The sequence below is a fragment of the Festucalex cinctus genome, chromosome 6 (assembly GCF_051991245.1).
Source record: "Festucalex cinctus isolate MCC-2025b chromosome 6, RoL_Fcin_1.0, whole genome shotgun sequence".
Taxonomy (NCBI): domain Eukaryota; kingdom Metazoa; phylum Chordata; class Actinopteri; order Syngnathiformes; family Syngnathidae; genus Festucalex; species Festucalex cinctus.
Window position 1 is genome coordinate 25,117,866 of NC_135416.1, and position 18,832 is coordinate 25,136,697.

Genomic DNA, 18,832 nt, shown 5'->3' on the forward strand with positions numbered 1-18,832 from the left:
AAGATTGCGCATTTGCCTTAATAAAAGATGGCGACATCATCATTTTGTTTGTTACAAACAATTGTTCCTCTAATCTGCAAGCACTGTACTGTATCTTCATACACTGACAGACAACTAAACTTGTTGTTTTTCTTTTCTACCATGTCACCTTTAGGGGCTCCGTAAAAATTTGAGAGATTGTTACCTTTAAAAAATGTATGTCATTTTTAAACAAGCTAGAGAAGTAGAGTACTTTGTTGAAATATAATATTTTGACAAAATTTACAACACACGTCTCAAAAAATGCTTTGTTGTTCCACCCAATCTCTCCACCTGTCCCTCACTGGCCTCTGAGAGTTGTTAGTCTGTTTTATTGTCTTCCCCACAGATTCCCATACAGTTGCAAAGTGAAATCTGACGTAAACCACTGCAGCAGATAATACATCTGGAATCAATAGTGAGGATTTGGTAGCAACAAAGACATGCGAGGACCCAAAGGAGCCAAGACACAGGATGTACGTGCTAAACAATCCCAGAACGTGTTGATGTCAAAACATGTCTGATTATTTTTAGCGTTTGTCTACAAGCCTTGCACCATACACACACGCCCAAACATTAGCAATAACACAAGAGGTGTTTTGATTGCTCTAACAGTATAACAGACAGCTTAAGTAGGGTATCCGGATTTGCCATGGCAATGACGAGCCGGTATGTCATCCAAACAGTTTTAAAGCTGTTACTTTAAGGTCATATTGTTTAGTGACGCTGCTTTAACTCAAAGCATTTACAGTATTACCTGATGAAATACAGAGCTGTACAAAGCATTATAAATGTGTGACGTTATTTAGTGCATTTATGATTTGGCTATGACAGCCTGAATGATATTGACAGCTGTGCTGCAGGGCTGCAGAGGGTCATATTCGGCAAAGACGTGGCAGACGTTCTCCATGCCAGCCTCCACACCTTTTGCCACAAAGCCAAACACCCTGCACACAAAAGCAACGCCTGTGATTATTTGAAATATAAGATGAATGTGCCATATCAAAGACATGAATAAGGAAATAATCACAGTTAAGGATATTCAAAGAACAGATACCTCTAGTACTTTTGATATACTGTATAACATTTCCTCAAAAAACAATGGCAGACCTATATATCCCAATACAGTGTTCCCTCGCTATTTCACGGTTCAATTTGTGACATTTGTAGCATGGTTTCTGGATAAAGGCCCGGTCTGACGGTTTCACTCAGGAAAATGCACTTCTTAAATACAGGATTGAAACAAACTAACTACTTCTCAATTTTCAGATCTGGGCTTCTCTTAATTTCTGGTGGTGATTTTTTCCTAACCCCCCTTCCAGGTATTTTGCCATTTTGTGTTTGTTTTGTAAAAAGCGGGACATTTCTTTGGAAAGACAGTGTTAACACCAGCCAATCGCAGAGCAGGGGGGTGGCGTGTCGCAAACGGGGCCAGGCGAATTTGTCGGCTGTGTGACGTCACTCCCTCTGCAATTTGAAAGCACACACTGATTTTTTTTTTTCTTCACTCACTCATTCACACATGTAAGCTTCTGTGAGTGAGTGAGTGAGTGAGTGAGTGAGTGAGTGAGTGAGTGAGTGAGTGAGTGAGTGAGTGAGTGAGTGAGTGAAAAAAAAATAATAATCCCAGATCCCAAGAAAAGCCCAGATATGTAAATTGAGAAGTAGTTTATTTGTTTACTTAATTGACATCCTGTATTTAAAACGTGCATTTTCCTGAGTGAAACCGGCAGACTGGGCCTTTAAGGTCAGACATTTTAAGATTAAAAAAAAGAAAACTTCATCAGTAGCTTGGTACTTATTCTGCATTTTGCATGCTAAGAGTTCAATTTATTAGGTCTAACACGTGTTTAGAAGGGTGGAGGGGTTCCCAATGCCTAAATAGAGGTGTAAATTCACCCAAAAATTAAAACAAAAAAAAAGTCAACCTCTACTTCCCAAAAATTCACGTATCTCCAGTTAAAAGTGAGGGAACACTGTATAGCACTTTCCTTAAAATTGCATGAAATTAATGGCATTATTTTTATTGTCCTAATTTCTAGTTCCTGATTGTAAAAGGCCCATAAGAGGCCAGCTGATACTGACATCAGCCACAGCTGCAAGTACCGATATGATACCTAGTATCGGTACTCAATAATAATACACAAAATTACTATAGTGCAGTGTAGATTGTACATTTAACTTATTCACTGCCTTTGACGGAAAAAGACGTCAAATGATGCAATACATTTTTGCTGGGCTGGCAGTGAATGTGTTAATAAGTGATGTTTCTGTCACATTACATGCAAAACAAATCTCTTACCTAGCACCAAAATTTGAACCTTTTCGCCACCTGTAACACAAAAAAAAAGTTAAGTAAGGCTTTTTTTTTTTGTAGTTTAACACATAACTATTTAATGCTGCATTTGTCTCAAAAATGGGAAGCACATTTGCATCACAGTTGTGAATTTCTGAGTTTGGATGCCCTATTTGGGGTTTGCATGTCCTCCCTTCCTGCAATTGGCTGGCAACTAGTCTCAGGTGTACTCTGTCACTCATCCAAAGTCAGCTGGGAAAAAGGTTCCAGCCCACAAGGACAATTGGTATAGATAATGATGAATGATGCCTCAAATACTGTAATCACAGCCAAGGTGTTGAGTGGGTGGCCTCAGTATTGCATCGCTGCTTTTTGCAGACGATGTGGTGCTGTTCGAAGCAGTTGGGATGAAAATCGGCACCTCAAAATTGTAGTCCTCAGTCGGAAAAGGGTGGAGTGACCTTTCCGGTTCGGGGATGAGATCCTTGCCGAAGTGGAGGAGTTCAAGTATCATGGTCTTGTTCACGAGTGAGGGCAAGAGGGAGCGAGGGAACAACAGAGGGATCGGTGCAGCGTCTGCTCCGGATTCTGTACCTGTGTGGTTGTGGTGAAGTGGATAGGCGATGCTCCCGGTTTACTGATTGAGCTACGTTCCTACCCTCACCAATGGTCAGGAGGTGTGACTGAAAGAACATGATCCTGGACACAAGTGGCCAAAATGAAACCCTCCGCAGGGCTCTCCCTTAGAGATAGGGTGAGAAGCTTGGTCATCCGGGAGGAACTCGGGGTCGACTAACTACCCCTCCGCGTAGAGAGGAGACAGTTGAAGTGGCTCAGGCATCTGGTTTGGATGCATCCCTGGTGAAGTGCTCCGGGCATGTCCCACCAGCGGGAGGCCCCAGGGATGACCCAGGACACGCTGGAGTGACTATGTCTCTCGGCTGGCCTGGGAACGCCTTGGGGTCCCTTTGGAAGAGGTGGATGAAGTGGCTGGGGAGATGGAAGTCTGGGCTTCCTTGCTGAAGCTGCTGCTCCTGCGACCCGACCTCAGATAAGCGGTAGTTAATGGGTGGATTATTATTTAGCATCATCATCATGTGTAATCAAGCAAACTATTACTTGTTTCACTGACATTTTGCCAAATATTGGATTTTATCTGCAAGAAGATCACAAGTGGTTTCAAGATGCCCCTATGACGTGATGTTGAAAGCATAAAAGTCCGCTTGTTGTTTTCTGCCCTGTGAAAGTCTCTTCTCATTCACACAATTTTCTTTTGAATCCTGCTCAAGTATTTACCATCACATGATCTATATTATAACCAGTGATGAAATCACGTCCCACTGCATGTCTTGTATGAGTGTACATTCACTGCAATTCCATAATAATGAACCTTCACCTTCGATCTTCTGGATCATTTCCACCATAGCTAAGCAGGTGAGCCGGGTAATGCCGTCTGAAAAACTGCCTATAAGAAAAAGAAATGTTCACATTGAATTTCACCTGCAGAGTCTCATTTTTTTACAAACGTGACAGGATGTGTGCCGTCGTACTTCCTGTTGATGTCTGTCAGTGTGATGCCCTTCAAAGACACTTTGAGGTTGACGATGGTGGGTTGAAAGGAGCCTGACGGCAGTTGAAGTGTAAGAGAGACCGCCCTCTCCACCGCACAAGGTCCTGTCAACATCTCAGTGGGGACGGCATTCAGGTAGATGAAATTGCAGGCTGCAATGAACACACATTATTGTAAAACAACGGGACCATGTCAAACAGGCTGTGTCTGAAACATTTTGTTGTAATCACTAGGTGCAATATTGTGACTAGGGATGTAACAATATCCAAACATCACGATACGATATTATCACAATATGAAGGTCACGATACGATAATATCACTATATTGTGGGGGCGTTGGCGATATTTAAAAAAGATCTCAATATTGTAGAAAAGAGACCTCATACTAAAAAAAAAAGCACATTATTGTGCTTTTTTACATAACAGCAATGCATATAAACCACCTACAATCCCTAATAACAATATTGAGGCACTTACTTGCTAATGCAAGCACACATTGATCGCTTCACAAGCAAATTAGGTTCCCCTTCATTTGACAATTAGCATAGATTTTAAACATAGAAGGCCAAAACATCCCTATTGAAAATTAAATTGCACTAATAAACTAGCCACGAGAGGGTTCTAGAACTGCATAAATGGAAATCAACCTGACTTTTTTTTTTAACAGATGTGTTCCTTTTAAATATTGTGAACATGGCAACGACGATATTGTGGCAGTTTTAATATCACAATATCACGATATTACCCTTATCGTGACATCCCTAATTGTGACATTCAGTCACAACCCTATAGAGCAGGGTTGTCAAACTCATATTAGGTCAGGGGCCGCATGGAGGAAAATATATTACTAAGTGGACCGAATTGGTAAAATAATGGTATATAACTTTAAAAACAATTGCTGTTAATTATACGCGGATTTTCGCGATTTTTGTGCCAGCCCTAAATTACGGAGCTCATCTGTTATCTTTTGTTTTAAAAAAAACATGAATGCAAATCAAACGCGGCAACACTTTGCCTGTGTGAGTTCAAGATGTGTTAAATCTACCTGTTGTGCATATATATAGTTCCCAGAATGCATTGTGTGGCACAGTTAATGACGTTATAAGGATGTTAATCCCTGTCATATGTATTTGTGTTACCAGTAATTAAATTTGTGTCGTATTTAACATGTTTATGTTGGTCTCTGATTTATTTATTTATTTATTTATTTATTTATTTATTTATTTATTTATTTTTTAAACAAACCATAACTTTAAGTTGTGTGTAAAATAATGACTTCCGAGGTGATTCCGTGTACAAGTTACATTACTCATCTGAGGACTGCTTGTGAAATTACAAATGTATATATTTGATTGTGGCTGGATGATTAATTGGTCCTACATTACATTTTTTTTTTTTTTTTTTTTTTACTTTACAAAGTTCTCTCGCGGGCCGGATTAAACCCCTTTGCGGGCCTGATTCGGCCCGTGGGCCGTATGTTTGACACCCCTGCTATACAGGAATACTTAATACTTAAAACAACAACTGTTAGCTGAACTTGAAAAAAATGAAAGTAATCCACCACACCTAATATTTACGTAAAATACATTCAGTGATATGAATGTTGACCCATTATCATTTTGAAATCACAATTAGAAGTTAGATTTTACCTCAAGTTAAATATTTCCTGGTTGCGCTAAAAGAATTATTTACATCAGGAAAAAGCTAATATTTTAGGTGTAATGGATTACTTTCATTTTTGAAGTTCATCCATTGTTTCATTTTTTCAGTGTATCTGAAGCACTAGCCTATTATGTCACAGAAAAAAATCTGGGCAGTTTTACATTTTTTTTTCTAAACTTCCCACTCTGTGACGGCGTGCATATGAGTGTGGATGATTGTGATTGTTCATCTTCTCTACATGTTTCCATTGACTAACTGACAACCAGCTGAAGGTGTAGTCTGCCTTTTGCTCGAGGCAAGCTGAGATAGGTTCCAGTTGAGTTGTGGTCCTGTTGAAAATGGTAACTTTCTTCTGAATATTGCGGCATCATCACCAACCATAATTAATATTTCACATCATTGTAGCCCCTTGTTGTTGCAATTATTTCCGAACATTATGTCCTCTACAGCAAGAGGCAAAGGAAGGTTAGTTGCCATGGCAACTATGTCAATAAGCAACAGGAGCAGAGCTGTAATGAGTTTTGTTGGATACACAGATTAGTAGTGATGAAGTAGTGGGGAAAAACATGACGCTTCATGAAGCACATGCTGTCTATATAATTTGTAATCCTCTCGATGGCGCTCGTGGTTTAAAGATAATGCTAATGCAACGGAATTTCATTAAATCTCCACTGAATCTTTAAACTAAGAGCACTTTATAGAGCAGTTCAAAAAATATCACAAATGGCTCATGGAGCTTAATATTCCCATCACTACACATTAGCATTAGCTAACAAAGTTAGCTTCTGATCAGTGTAATGGTGCCAATTAAAGCCATTGTTGTAGCAGGGATCGGGTTCGCAGTACTGACAGGATCGTGGATAGCATTGTACTGGTGTACTTTAACAAAAGAAAGGCATGTTATTAAGACACCTGGGAAAAGTTTTATAGTGTGACAAAAGCATAATATGTTTCCTTTAAATCTTATCTATATAGGCCTACAAGGAGATAACAGGGATGTCTTATTTTATGTCTTTATTGTACTTTGTTATTGCCTTAGCTTTTTTTCCCTTTAGTTGGAATTACAGCTAAAACTCGGAAAGTCTTACCTGTTCCTTTCTTTTCCTCTAAGAGTGATTTGTCTTTTGTTCTCTCTTCTTCTCCACCTTGTCCTGTTGACAGACAAGACGTGGGGGAAAACAATGTTTTTTTTTCTTGGATACAAATAATTGGTTCATTCACAAAAATTTCAAAGCAAAAAGTTAACTAGAGCTGCAATGTTAATGCACATCATAATGCTAACCAGGATATACTCAAATGTTTGGTGATGTACATTAATTGGACATGGGAACAGATAGTGGGGTGATATTTGCGTTTGGCGGACTTGAACACTAACTGACAAGTGGCTTGGTGATGTACTACTGCCTTCTAATACTGAATAACAGGGTTATTATATTTTTGGAATTTTCATTTTAGTTATTTTTTTTATTTTGTTTTGAGTTATGTTTTTTTTTTAATTAGTTAGTTTTAATTAATTTTCAGAGTGGTTCTGTTAGTTTTATTAGTTTTAGTTATTTAATAAATGCTTAGTTTTAGTTAGTTTCAGTATTAGTTGTAGTTTTGAAAAATGTGTACTACTAGTGGGCAAAATTTAAAAAACACCATGGGAGCGACATCATCTAAAAGGTGATTTTCTATTGGCTGCTGCTAAATGAGGTCACTTCTGTGTGACACCCTTTCAAACCTCATGCCGGCGGTTAATATCAAAATACATCTACCGTACTTAAAATCACATTTAAAATCATCCCCAAAGGCTCATGCATTAAATTAATTACCAAACACTAAAACAAAGGACATTTTTGCTATAATTATAGTTAGTTTTAGTTAGTTTTGTAAACATAAAATAAAGTTTCAGTTAGTTTTCATTTTTTAATTAAAAAAGTATTTTCGTTTTTATTTTATTTCAGTAACATTTTTTTATTTATTTATTTTTTTAGTTTTTTCGTTAGTTTTATTTAACTAAAATAACCTTGCTGAGTACAAATAATGGTTTTACTTTGTTTTCTTGGCAGCATTCATCGCTCTGACTGCAGGTTGCTTGAGAACAAGTAGCTGCTTGTCAACATAGCTCCACCTCATAAAATGCCTTTAAATGTCATTAGATGTCTTCTTTAATTCATTCATCTACAGACATAGACACAGATTACCTTGGGAGTGGAGCAGTAACTTGCAGGGTAAAGCAAAAGTGGAAATAGTGTGCTGGTAGACCAGAGCAGAAAGGCTTCCTGTAACGACATATTTCCAAAGATAATTAATGGCCACAACAAAACAAACCAGACAAAATTATAGAAGTGAATAGAATATATTTCTGTTGTGAACCAATTCAAAATATTCAAGGCAAAGTGTACCTCTCGTGTATTTTAGGTGTGACCATTTATTATGTGTAAATCGAACGGATGGGGTTGTATGTTATTTAAATATTTATTTATTTATAATGTTTATTTCAGAATGTGCATGTTCTCCGTGTGTTTGTGTGGATTTTCTTGGGGTACTGTCGTCCTCCCACATTCCAAAAACATGCTTTTGGGGGGGTTGATAAAAGACTCTTGCCAAAAGTTTGTTTTTTTGTGCCTTGAGGTTCTTCTTATCTAAAATACAGTTATAGAAAGTAATCTAACCAGTTTTCTTAAAATTCCTTTTTCATTTTAATGCCTGGTTTGACTAAAGGTGTATCATGTAACTAACAGAAACAAAAGAACATGGAATGTCTGAAAACATTGTTTTGGCAGTACAATGTAATAGCTGCTGATGTAAGAAAAAAGTAAAAGTAATTTTAGTTATTAGACTATCTAATGTACTTTTAGCTGAATGTACTCTAGCAAGAAAATGGAAAAAACAAAGGTGGTGAAATATTTTTTATTTTTTTCCCCATGACTGCATGAACTTTGGCTCAATAAACATTGGGAAACACTGCCCCCTATCCATGACCGTAATAACGAAATGCGTGCAGAAAATTGAAGGCTTGGGGCTGTCAAAATGAAAGCGTTAACTGGAGATTAAAATAAACTCTTTAAAATATATGTATTTGTATTTTTTTTTAATCGGTTAAGTCAGTTTTATTTATTTCCACTCAGCCCCTGGCGCGAAGATGGACAAACACGGACTATAGGTAGCTTTACTTTCAGTTTAACTTGCTTGACGCTTGTTGGAGAAATCTCAAGTATTTTCCACACTTTGCAAAGACAAATTCAAATATCCTATTAGTTGTATTTCTTTGGCGTATCATCTCAGAGCAAAATACCGTGGTCAAGTTCCCTCCACTGCGCCTCGCAAATCAACCTTCTCAAGTGTGCTGCTTGTGGGCACAACTAAACCTGGAAGCTTGAAGTTTTGAGAATTGTTTCCATAATAAAAAAGTTGGCCTGTAAATCATTTTGATCATTTTGTTCAACAGCTGTATTTTACCATAGAAAAACTCTATGCAAGAATCACAGAAAGCTATTAGAAAACTCTTTTATGATTTTACATTAATTGCAAGATTTTACTCAAGTAAATATCCGTTAACAGTTTTCTAGAAAGCGCTGAAGTTGAGATTCTTTATGGAATATTGTGCAATTGATTAGTTAAAAAATGTTTAGTCGCTTAGCATGGTTATGTATTTACCAAGTGTTGTTGACCTTACCAAAGTACGGTTCCTGAGAAGAGCCTTTAAGACGTACACCCTTTGCTGTTGATTCAATAAGGAAGTGTTTGACAAACTGGGAGTTGCTCTCTCCTCCTGTTTGAGACGCACATGCACGTACACACGCACACACACGCAAACATACACATCACAAGGAAGTATTTTATTTTATTTTTTAATGCATGGATTTTATATATATATATATAAATATATATATATATATATATATATATATATATATATATATATATATATATATATATATATATATATATATACATATACATATATATATACATACACATATATATGGCCTGCTGCACGTGGGTTCTTGGCCCTTGTACTGCCTGCTATGCTTGTGTCTATGGGCTATATGCCACGGAAGAGGCGGGACGTGATTTTGCACATCAGTTTATTTCCGGTCTGGGTTGCGAATGCGCAACCGAGGGGCACAAAGTCGGAAGCACAAGTATTTTTGACGCAGCCCACACGTCGCAAACTGAACCGGAAACAAACTGATGTGCAAAAACAGTCCCGCCCCTTCCGTGGCATATACCCCATAGGCCTCGGCTGACCACCCGAGGACCGACGGATTGATTTGTCAAAAGGCCGGGGCCCGCCCGAGAAGGACTTCCAGTGACTCCATTGCTTGCGTCCCGGAGAAGAATGTCCCCACTCCGTCGTCTTTTAAAGAGACTGATTTTTAACTCTCTCCTTCTGAGGAGTTTTAAATTTGAATTATTTTGGTCTTTACTTTTAATTGTCCATTTTTTTTGTAGGTTTTAGTGTTTTGTTTTTTTAAGTAGATGTTTTATCCTCCCATGTTGCTGTTAGCGCCACCTGGTGCCCAAAATAAACTGTCACCTTGAACCTGTTTCAACATCTCTTTGGTCCCTCAGTATGCTCTCCACCTGCTAAACTCAAAACCTACTTTTATTAAATTCCCTGCAATATCAATTTAAGGTATTTTTTTTTCCATTTCATAACTATTCACCCCCTTCCCACCAATAACCCACGCGCATACACACACATCACGGAGAGGGTGTGCCCATTCCCATTAGTTAGATTGAATAAAGTAAACAAGGTTACAAATCAAATGTACCTGTATCTGCAGTTGTAGAAGAATTGGTTACTGTTGGGTCAACCTTCATGGCAAGCCCAAAACTTCCTCTGTATGTAGTACTGTCTCTCACCACAAATGTTCCTGGTTCTTTGTCCTTCACAAAAGCCTCAGCTGAGGTGGATCAAACATGTTTTGTTATTACATGATGCACTGCATTTTTTTCCATCAGAAAGTGAATTTGCTTTTGTCATAAAAAAAAACAAAAAAAACAATAACTCACAATGTGATTTAATTTTGCAAATTGTGCCCCATCCCAGGTTCAAGGTTCTCACCTTCTGCTCTGCTTATATGTGGACGGAACCAAAATTTTGAAGAATCCATAACAAATTTCATTGATGACTGACTCCCACTTGAATGGACTCCGGAACCTGAAATAACCAAAGTAACATTGATTAAACGTAACCAAGCGTTCAAAAGAAGAGTCAGAATAGACGAAATAGCAACAGTTGAGACTCACTGTGATGATTGAATGGCTTCTGTATTACTTCGTCGTCTGAAGTCGGAGATTTCTTGTTGTCCCGGTGTGGTACGCCGTTGATCAACAACATGGGAATATCAGTAAAAGAACCCGAGAGTGACTGCTCAGGACTGCTCATTGAGCAGTTGGTTGGCATCTCCTGTCCTCGCTTCTCTGACCCATCTTGGGTCAGATACTGCCTCGTCCTGCACCCATCACCTGGAAAGATGATTGACCCGAGACCATCTGCATCTTCACTGGCCAAAGACAGGGTGCTATGAGGACGAGAGGATTGGTACAACAACAGACAACATGAATGCTTGAATCTCTTCCTGCAAGGGAAACTCGTTCAAGTATTGTTTCCAATTGTAGGGCCTTCGTTCATAAACATTATTAACTTGTGCAAACATTTGCGGCGAGCAAATGCTGATTTCATGTTAGGGTTCACTGAAGTCCACAAACATTCACTAAACATACACTAAAAGTTTTAATGGTCTATTCCAGTGGTGCCCAAGTCCGGTCCTCGAAAGCCCCATTCCAGCCTGTTTTCCACGTCTCCCTTCTTCAACGCAGCTGAAACTAATGATCGGCTCATCATCAAGCTTTGCAGTAGCCCGATAACGATCCTGATCATGAATCAGGTGTGTTGGTGGAGAGAAACATGGAAAATAGGCTGGTGGTGGTTCTCGCGGTCCGAATTTGGCCACGCCCGGTCTATTCTATTGAATTTCTTGTGACAAGAAAGACAATTATGACTGTTAGCTCAGGTTTAGATTAATATTTGTCAACTGTGGGCCTGTGAAACCGTTTGAGACTCTTTTATAAATAAATTTGATTTTGAGTATACAGTAGGTACATATCATGTTTTTAGCAGTAGGACCAGAGAGACAAGGTTGTACATGATATAAGAGCAATTTGACCCTCTTATGTTGCTGATCAAATGGAACCCTTTGTCCATATATATATATATATATATATATATATATATATATATATATATATATATATATATATATATATATATATATATATATATAATATCATTTTTTTTTCTTTTTTAATCAAATTAATCACATTCCAGAATTTTGATTAATCATGATTAATTACTGAATTAAAAAGGTTTTTATTAACATTTTTTGCCTGCCAAATTTAAAGAGCACCTGTTTCGACATTTAATGTTATGAGGACGTCTCCAACATTGTTTTCATCCATTGCTCACTGTCATCCTCCTGTTTTTCTAATCAATTAACTACTTGCATAATTATAGTTTGACATGAACAAAATTCTGAATTTCATACACAAACATGTATTAAATGCTTTACTTTAGTGCGTGCAGTTATGTTTATTGCTCAAACACAACCTGTGCTACCTTTCACAATAAATCCGCTGTCAGCTCAAGCATCATCTGCGGTCAAAATTAATAGTGTAAATAATCTACATTAGTACATCATTAATGTGAGATTTTTGGGATTAATTAATTAGTTGACACTTTAACTTTGACAGCACTAACAAAATGGTTGACCCCATTCTAAATGCCCATATCTCGGAAACTACTTGATGGATCTTAATGAAACTAAATACATTTGATGTTGAAGATCATAAGTTTTATTGGTTAAATTTACAAAGAAAAGTACAAATGTTTGTTGGTTCTATGACAGACTTTCCTAAATGTTCAACACCAAGTGGCAGGTCATATTTTGGAATTACAGCTCAAGTACTTTTGAGGACATTCAGAACTTCCTTTCCTCTGTTTTGTGTAAACTTGATGTTACACACAAAAACTTGAAACGTTTCTACACAAGCTGTGAAAATTTGAGGTCATCCCAACGAAAATTGTCTAAATTATTGGCCTACGAAATGGGGTCAAACATTTTGGAACACACTGTATATATATATATATATATATATATATATATATATATATATATATATAGTCCAAGTGGTTGTTAATTATTCACTTTTATTGATTGTTTACGAAGGAAGTGAATAAGTTGTACCTGCCAAGGATGTAGCTGGTATCCGAACATGTTGATGTCGAGAGTAACGAGGCTGCGCTGTTCCTATTTGGGTAGGACAAGCGAAGGGACCCTTGGGAAGAGGATATGTCATGCCTCGTTGAGGGATTTCTTCTTGGTGCGCTCCCACATAGCAGTGGAGGACGGGAAAAGGAGGGTGAGTCCGAAAAGACGAGTGCGCCCGGGGGGCAGAAGCTGACACTGGCAGGTCTGGGGATCGGGACACTGGGGGACACCGTGGGCGAGGAGCAGTATGCTTCTGAGGGAGAACAGGAAAATATTTACAGTTCAAAGATTCATACAGGAAAAATTGGAATGTGAAACTCCATAATTTGTCCTCATGTTCATGCTTTGCTTTTATATTGACTGTAAGGGCTTGGCTTGTGTACGCACACAAGCTGCTGCTGAAAATTCTCATGCAGGTACCTGCCTGCACAGCACATGGTAATCCATCCGAGATGAATGTTTGAATTTGTGCACTTCTGCTGTGTCACAACAACTGAGAGAGGTTCTAACTTGTTCTTGTTCATTTCAGGTTATTCCTACCTCTCTGTGTTGATGGGAACTATGGATTCAGTTTGTTTACTCAATAAAATCAAACAATGCTGTCAAGAGAAGGAGCCACGCCAATAAGTTATGCAGCATATGTTACTTGGCAATGACTAATATGCAGAAAGAAGCCACACAATTTGAGATGGTTGCTGAGTAGTCTTGTGATTTTAGTACACAGTATCCTGTGTTAGAACATGGAGGTTAACTACTTCAACATCATCATATTCTTTCTTCATAAACATTTGCTTTCGGGTTGACCACAGAAATGCACATACAACCAACAGTGAGTTAGCAATATGATCTATTTCCACTGTATTCTAAAAAAGTCAAAGGCACAAAGTGAAGACCACGGTTGTGCTTTTATGTGACTTTCTTTATGTGAGGCTCAGGGTGTGTCTCATAGTCTGGGCAGCAATCCCAGAACACCTGAATTGGTGCAATTACCCTCTAATAAAAAAGTAAAAAAAAAAAAAAAAAAAAAAAGAGTAAAACTCCTGAAGGCTGGGTGCATTTTCAAAGAAATTAAACATTGAGAATTTGGTTGACAAGATAATTTGGCCTCGCTCTGTGTGACTAAATGTGCCTTTTGTTGACCTCAGTGTTATATTTTGAAGACCATTTTTCAGGTGACATTTAACTATAGCCTGTGACTCCTTCGTGTTGTGTCACTTATTGCTTTATTGCATTTCTGTTAACATCAATCAAGATTTAATAGCATGTCGTCGTATTGTACCTGCAGCTGGACTGATGCACGGGTGGTTATGGTTGACCTGAATTGGTTCAAAGGTTGGATCCAGTTCAAGCATGAGCTGGTTGAGATTATCCAGCGAAATGTCCAGATCTACGTCACCGAGACGGCTGTTGGGCTCACTTGAACACGAAGTCACTGTCTCCTGTTCCCGCTCCAGACTGATAGTTTGGCCCACTCGCAGAACGTGATTGGGTAGGATGTGGGACATGCCTTCAGCGATAGGCATCACGTTACCAAGGAGAGCTCACAATCTTTTGGTCCCACTAAAGATATGGACACAATAAACACAGATCGGTTACATTGAACGTGAACATTTTCACACATACTCATATTAAAAATATATATATATCATACTGCCCCTAACAGAACATGTAAATATAACAGGGTTGTCATTATTATGTTTATTTCTGTCATAAATAAGCATTGTAAGGTTCTTGTATGTTTTTGAGGGGACAAACGTGATCATGATGATAACCTGTTGTCATGGTAAATATTACGCATTTATCCCATCAACACCATCCAATTGTGATATGCATCCATCTTTGCATTTGCTTTTAGCATTCATTTTTAAAGTTAGGGCTACTCGAAAAAAGTTTGTTCTGGTTTCCTATAAAAGTGGCCAGTTGGGAATGTTGAAATGTTGCTGAAAGCATTCGACCAAATCAGAGGTTGATCAGTCACTGAATTGGTGATGTCCAACCTCAGAGGTTCTGCTGTGCTACGTGCTACATGTGTTGCCACATATACACTCAGTGAATACTGACAAAGTATGAGTAAATAGTACCCTGCTGTGAGTTCAGCATGAATAACACCCAAGTGTGTATGAAATCATCAGTCCAACTCATAACATGTCTCGCTCGCCCTTTCAAGATAAGGAGTGGTGCTCACTGAGTCACTGGCTATATACACTGACGGTTGCCATGACTACATACACTATGTTTTCCACGAAATGTTGACTTTTTAATTGAAGAAACCTCTTGTTCACCCTACCTTTTAAAAAGAATATATTCAGATTTTATGATGAGTCCTACAAACAGATCAAACCTCAATTTTTAATACAGGGAAGTTGTAACAAGTTGCTTTTAAAACAAACAAACAAACAAACAAACAAACATGAAAAGAATTAAGCACTGATTGTTTCGTTTTTCTTGAGAACTTCTATTGTTTTGTTTTTCTTGTCATCTTTAGAGATGACTGGAGTACTCAAAAGGTATTTCAGTGCTGACAATTACAGGTATGTTGCAGCTCCTTTGTGTTGTTTTATAAATCTTAAAAGGTTGTGGCCTTACCTTGTTTTGTCTTGCGATGAATGTAAAGCAGGAAACGTGCAAAGCTGATATATCCAGGCGTATTTTGACTTGGACTCTATATGTGCTTCATGCTTTTATTGTAAAATCCCAACCCTTTTCCCAGGAAGCCTATCAGCAACTCTACATTACCAAGCCCTGCAGCTAGAAAGTAATGATGTCATGTTAGGGGTGTAAATGTCGACACTTGCGTGAATGAAAGTAGTGAAGTGTACAGTAGCTCAAAAGTGGGACAGTTACTGCCACCTTACTGCTTTATGTAAGATATTATTAAGTTAAAATGTTTTTTATTTAATGTGTTTTTCTTTATGAAGTATCAATGGCAACAACTAGATCTCCCAGAGCAGTCGGCGTGCACTCCCGCCTAATAATAATAATAATAGTAATCACCTAATATGGTTATTACTCGCTGTTTTGAGGAGCTAATAAAGCCCCTCTCTTGCTTTTCTGTGGAAAATGGGTGTATTAAATTTTGATTATGAGGCTTGTTTTGCCAAAAACGTCATGACTCACATCTCGGAGCGCATTTTGTTTTTTTGTTTTTTATAAGCTTTTACTTTAACTTGAGCTGTGTCACCAATTCCAGTGAAGCGATACATGGCTTCTTTTAGAGGGGGTGGGCTGGTCTTGTTTGGACATGCTGTCCAGCGACCACTCATTGTGATTCGTCAGATCCTCTGTCAGCTTCCCAGAATGTAGCTGTAACTTTCTAGTATAGTTTATTTATTTATTTATTTTTTAATTCAACATGGTAATATAGCTTGTATCCAAAGCCAAATGCCTCCGCGTTGAATGGTAGTTGCTACAGAAGCCCAGTGGCTCCAATTACGGAAGACCAAGGCAAAAGATCCATCCATCCATTTTCTGAACCGCTTGCTCCTCACAGGGGTCGCGGAGGGGTGCCGGAGTCTATCTCAGCTGGCTATGGGCAGTAGGCGGGGTACACCCTGAACTGGTTGCCAGCCAATCGCAGCCAACGCAAAAGATGTACATCGAAATGAATAGAGCAGTCAAATTGAAGGGTGTGGAGAAAAAGTAGTAATTACTCCCAAATATTTTTTCTATTTTTAATACAATAAAAATGGCAGTGCAGTAATGATATATGTATACAGAGAGAGAAAAGACAAAAGACCTGGAACATTGATGATCTATGTAAACAGAGTAACAAAAAATCCAATATTGAGAACAGTCAAAATGACGGCTCTGGGAGATCGAGTTTTAAATCATTATACACAGTATAATTAGGGATGGGTACCTTTCACGTTTTAACTGGTACTGTTCCTATTCTCCGTCATTACCTGGAAATCGATACCACCGGTACTCAGTAGTACTGTCACGGGAGTGGGGTGTTGAAGGCAGGACCCAAATGCAGGAGGCAACCAAAAAACAGGGCAAGGCAGGGATGCAGGTAAAAAAGGGGATTTAATTAACAAAAACTATAAACAAGGTACTATGAAAAAATTAACAAGATCAAAAAACAAACAAGGCATGGCATGGAACACAGGGACAACAACAGGCACAACAGATACTATGACTCAACAAGAACCGAACGGAAAACAGGGGACTAAATACACACAGGCTAATGACAATGACTAGACACAGCTGGGCAAGACACAAGTGGCAGGGGAAGCTGATTGGTGGATACACTGGGAAGGGAAGAAACACTCAGGTGGACGTGGTTTGACATAACGGGACAAGGGAAGAAACAAGGAACACATGACAAACGACCAAAAGACAACAAAAACCCACCCCCACCAAACCAAAACATGACATAACCCCCCCCTCAAGGGACGGCTCCCAGACGTCCAACATAAAAAGTCCAAAAACAAGGGCGGGCGGAAGGGGGCACGGAGGAGGGCACACGGCCCACCCATCCGTCCCAGACAAAAAGCAGTTCAGGAGGGCGTCCTCGACGGCCGACAAGAGAGTCCCAGCGGGGCCAGTCAGGAGGGCGTCCTCGACGCCCGACAAGGAGCAGAGGTGGCGGCGGGGTGTTCGCCGCCAGATGAGGAGCAGGAGACGGCCGCTGGCCGGGCGCCGCCGGAACTGGTGCAGGCGATGGCGGCCGCTGGCCGAGCGCCGCCGGAACAGGTGCAGGCGATGGCGGCCGCTGGCCGAGCGCCGCCGGAACAGGTGCAGGCGATGGCGGCCGCTGGCCGAGCGCCGCCGGAACTGGTGCAGGCGGGTGGCGGCCGCAATCCATGCGCCGCCGGACGAGGAACAGGAGGTGGCGGCCGCAATCCATGCGCCGCCTGACGAGGAACAGGAGGTGGCGGCCGCATTCCATGCGCCGCCTGACGAGGAACAGGAGGTGGCAGCCCAGGCGAAGCGGCCAGGGGCTGCGGCGGCGGCGGCCCAGGCGAAGCGGCCAGGGACTGCGGCGGCAGCGGCCCAGGCGAAGCGGCCAGGGGCTGCGGCGGCAGCGGCCCAGGCGAAGCGGCCAGGGGCTGCGGCGGCAGCGGCCCAGGCGAAGCGGCCAGGGGCTGCGGCGGCAGCGGCCCAGGCGAAGCGGCCAGGGGCTGCGGCGGCAGCGGCCCAGGCGAAGCGGCCAGGGGCTGCGGCGGCAGCGGCCCAGGCGAAGCGGCCAGGGACTGCGGCGGCAGCGGCCCAGGCGAAGCGGCCAGGGGCTGCGGCGGCAGCGGCCCAGGCGAAGCGGCCAGGGGCTGCGGCGGCAGCGGCCCAGGCGAAGCGGCCAGGGGCTGCGGCGGCAGCAGACAAGGTTCCGGAGCGAGAGGTTGCAGCAGACAAGATTCAGGAGCGAGAGGCTCCAGCAGACGAGGTTCAGGAGCGAGAGGCTGCAGCAGACGAGGTTCAGGAGCGAGAGGCTCCAGCAGACGAGGTTCAGGAGCGAGAGGCTCCAGCAGACAAGGTTCAGGAGCGAGAGGCTCCAGCAGACAAGGTTCAGGAGCGAGAGGCTCCAGCAGACAAGGTTCAGGAGCGAGAGGCTCCAGCAGACAAGGTTCAGGAGCGAGAGGCTCCAGCAGACAAGGTTCAGGAGCGAGAGGCTCCAGCAGACGAGGTTCAGGAGCGAGAGGCTCCAGTAGACGAGGTTCAGGAGCGAGAGGCTCCAGCAGACGAGATTCAGGAGCGAGAGGCTGCAGCAGACGAGGTTCAGGGACTTGAGGCCTGTCTGACCCGTCACTCCCGACGCCACGGAGCAAAGCCAGTACCTCCTTTAGCCCGGCAATGGCTCGGTCGCAGGCTTCAAGCCCCTCCTTCTGCCCGGCAATGGCTCGGTCGCAGGCCTCAAGCCCCTTCTTCGCCCAGGGCTCCCATTCCGCCATTGCCCCCGCTGGGTCCAGTTCTGGTGGAGTCATTCTGTCACGATGTGGGGTGTTGAAGGCAGGACCCAAATGCAGGAGGCAACCAAAAAACAGGGCAAGGCAGGGATGCAGGTAAAAAAGGGGATTTAATTAACA

At 41.1% G+C, this 18,832-nt stretch overlaps 1 protein-coding gene across 2 annotated transcripts; it reads right to left on the minus strand.

Moving 5' to 3' along the window:
• Positions 1-229: 229 nt before the first annotated feature.
• On the minus strand, positions 230-17,645 carry LOC144020999 (tensin-4-like). Of its 2 annotated transcripts, none has more exons than XM_077524958.1 (13): positions 16,712-17,645; positions 14,089-14,369; positions 12,786-13,062; positions 10,789-11,063; positions 10,604-10,699; positions 10,311-10,442; positions 9,209-9,304; positions 7,734-7,811; positions 6,636-6,698; positions 3,865-4,036; positions 3,711-3,779; positions 2,321-2,350; positions 230-965 (listed from the first exon to the last, which is right to left on the minus strand). In XM_077524958.1, exons 2-13 carry the CDS (start codon positions 14,330-14,332, stop codon positions 833-835), a joined length of 1,665 nt encoding a protein of 554 aa, XP_077381084.1. In that variant the 5' UTR covers positions 14,333-14,369; positions 16,712-17,645; the 3' UTR covers positions 230-832. The 2 variants fall into 2 exon arrangements, with proteins under 2 accessions (XP_077381084.1, XP_077381086.1); XM_077524960.1 differs by having other exon boundaries at positions 16,669-17,645.
• Positions 17,646-18,832: the final 1,187 nt, after the last annotated feature.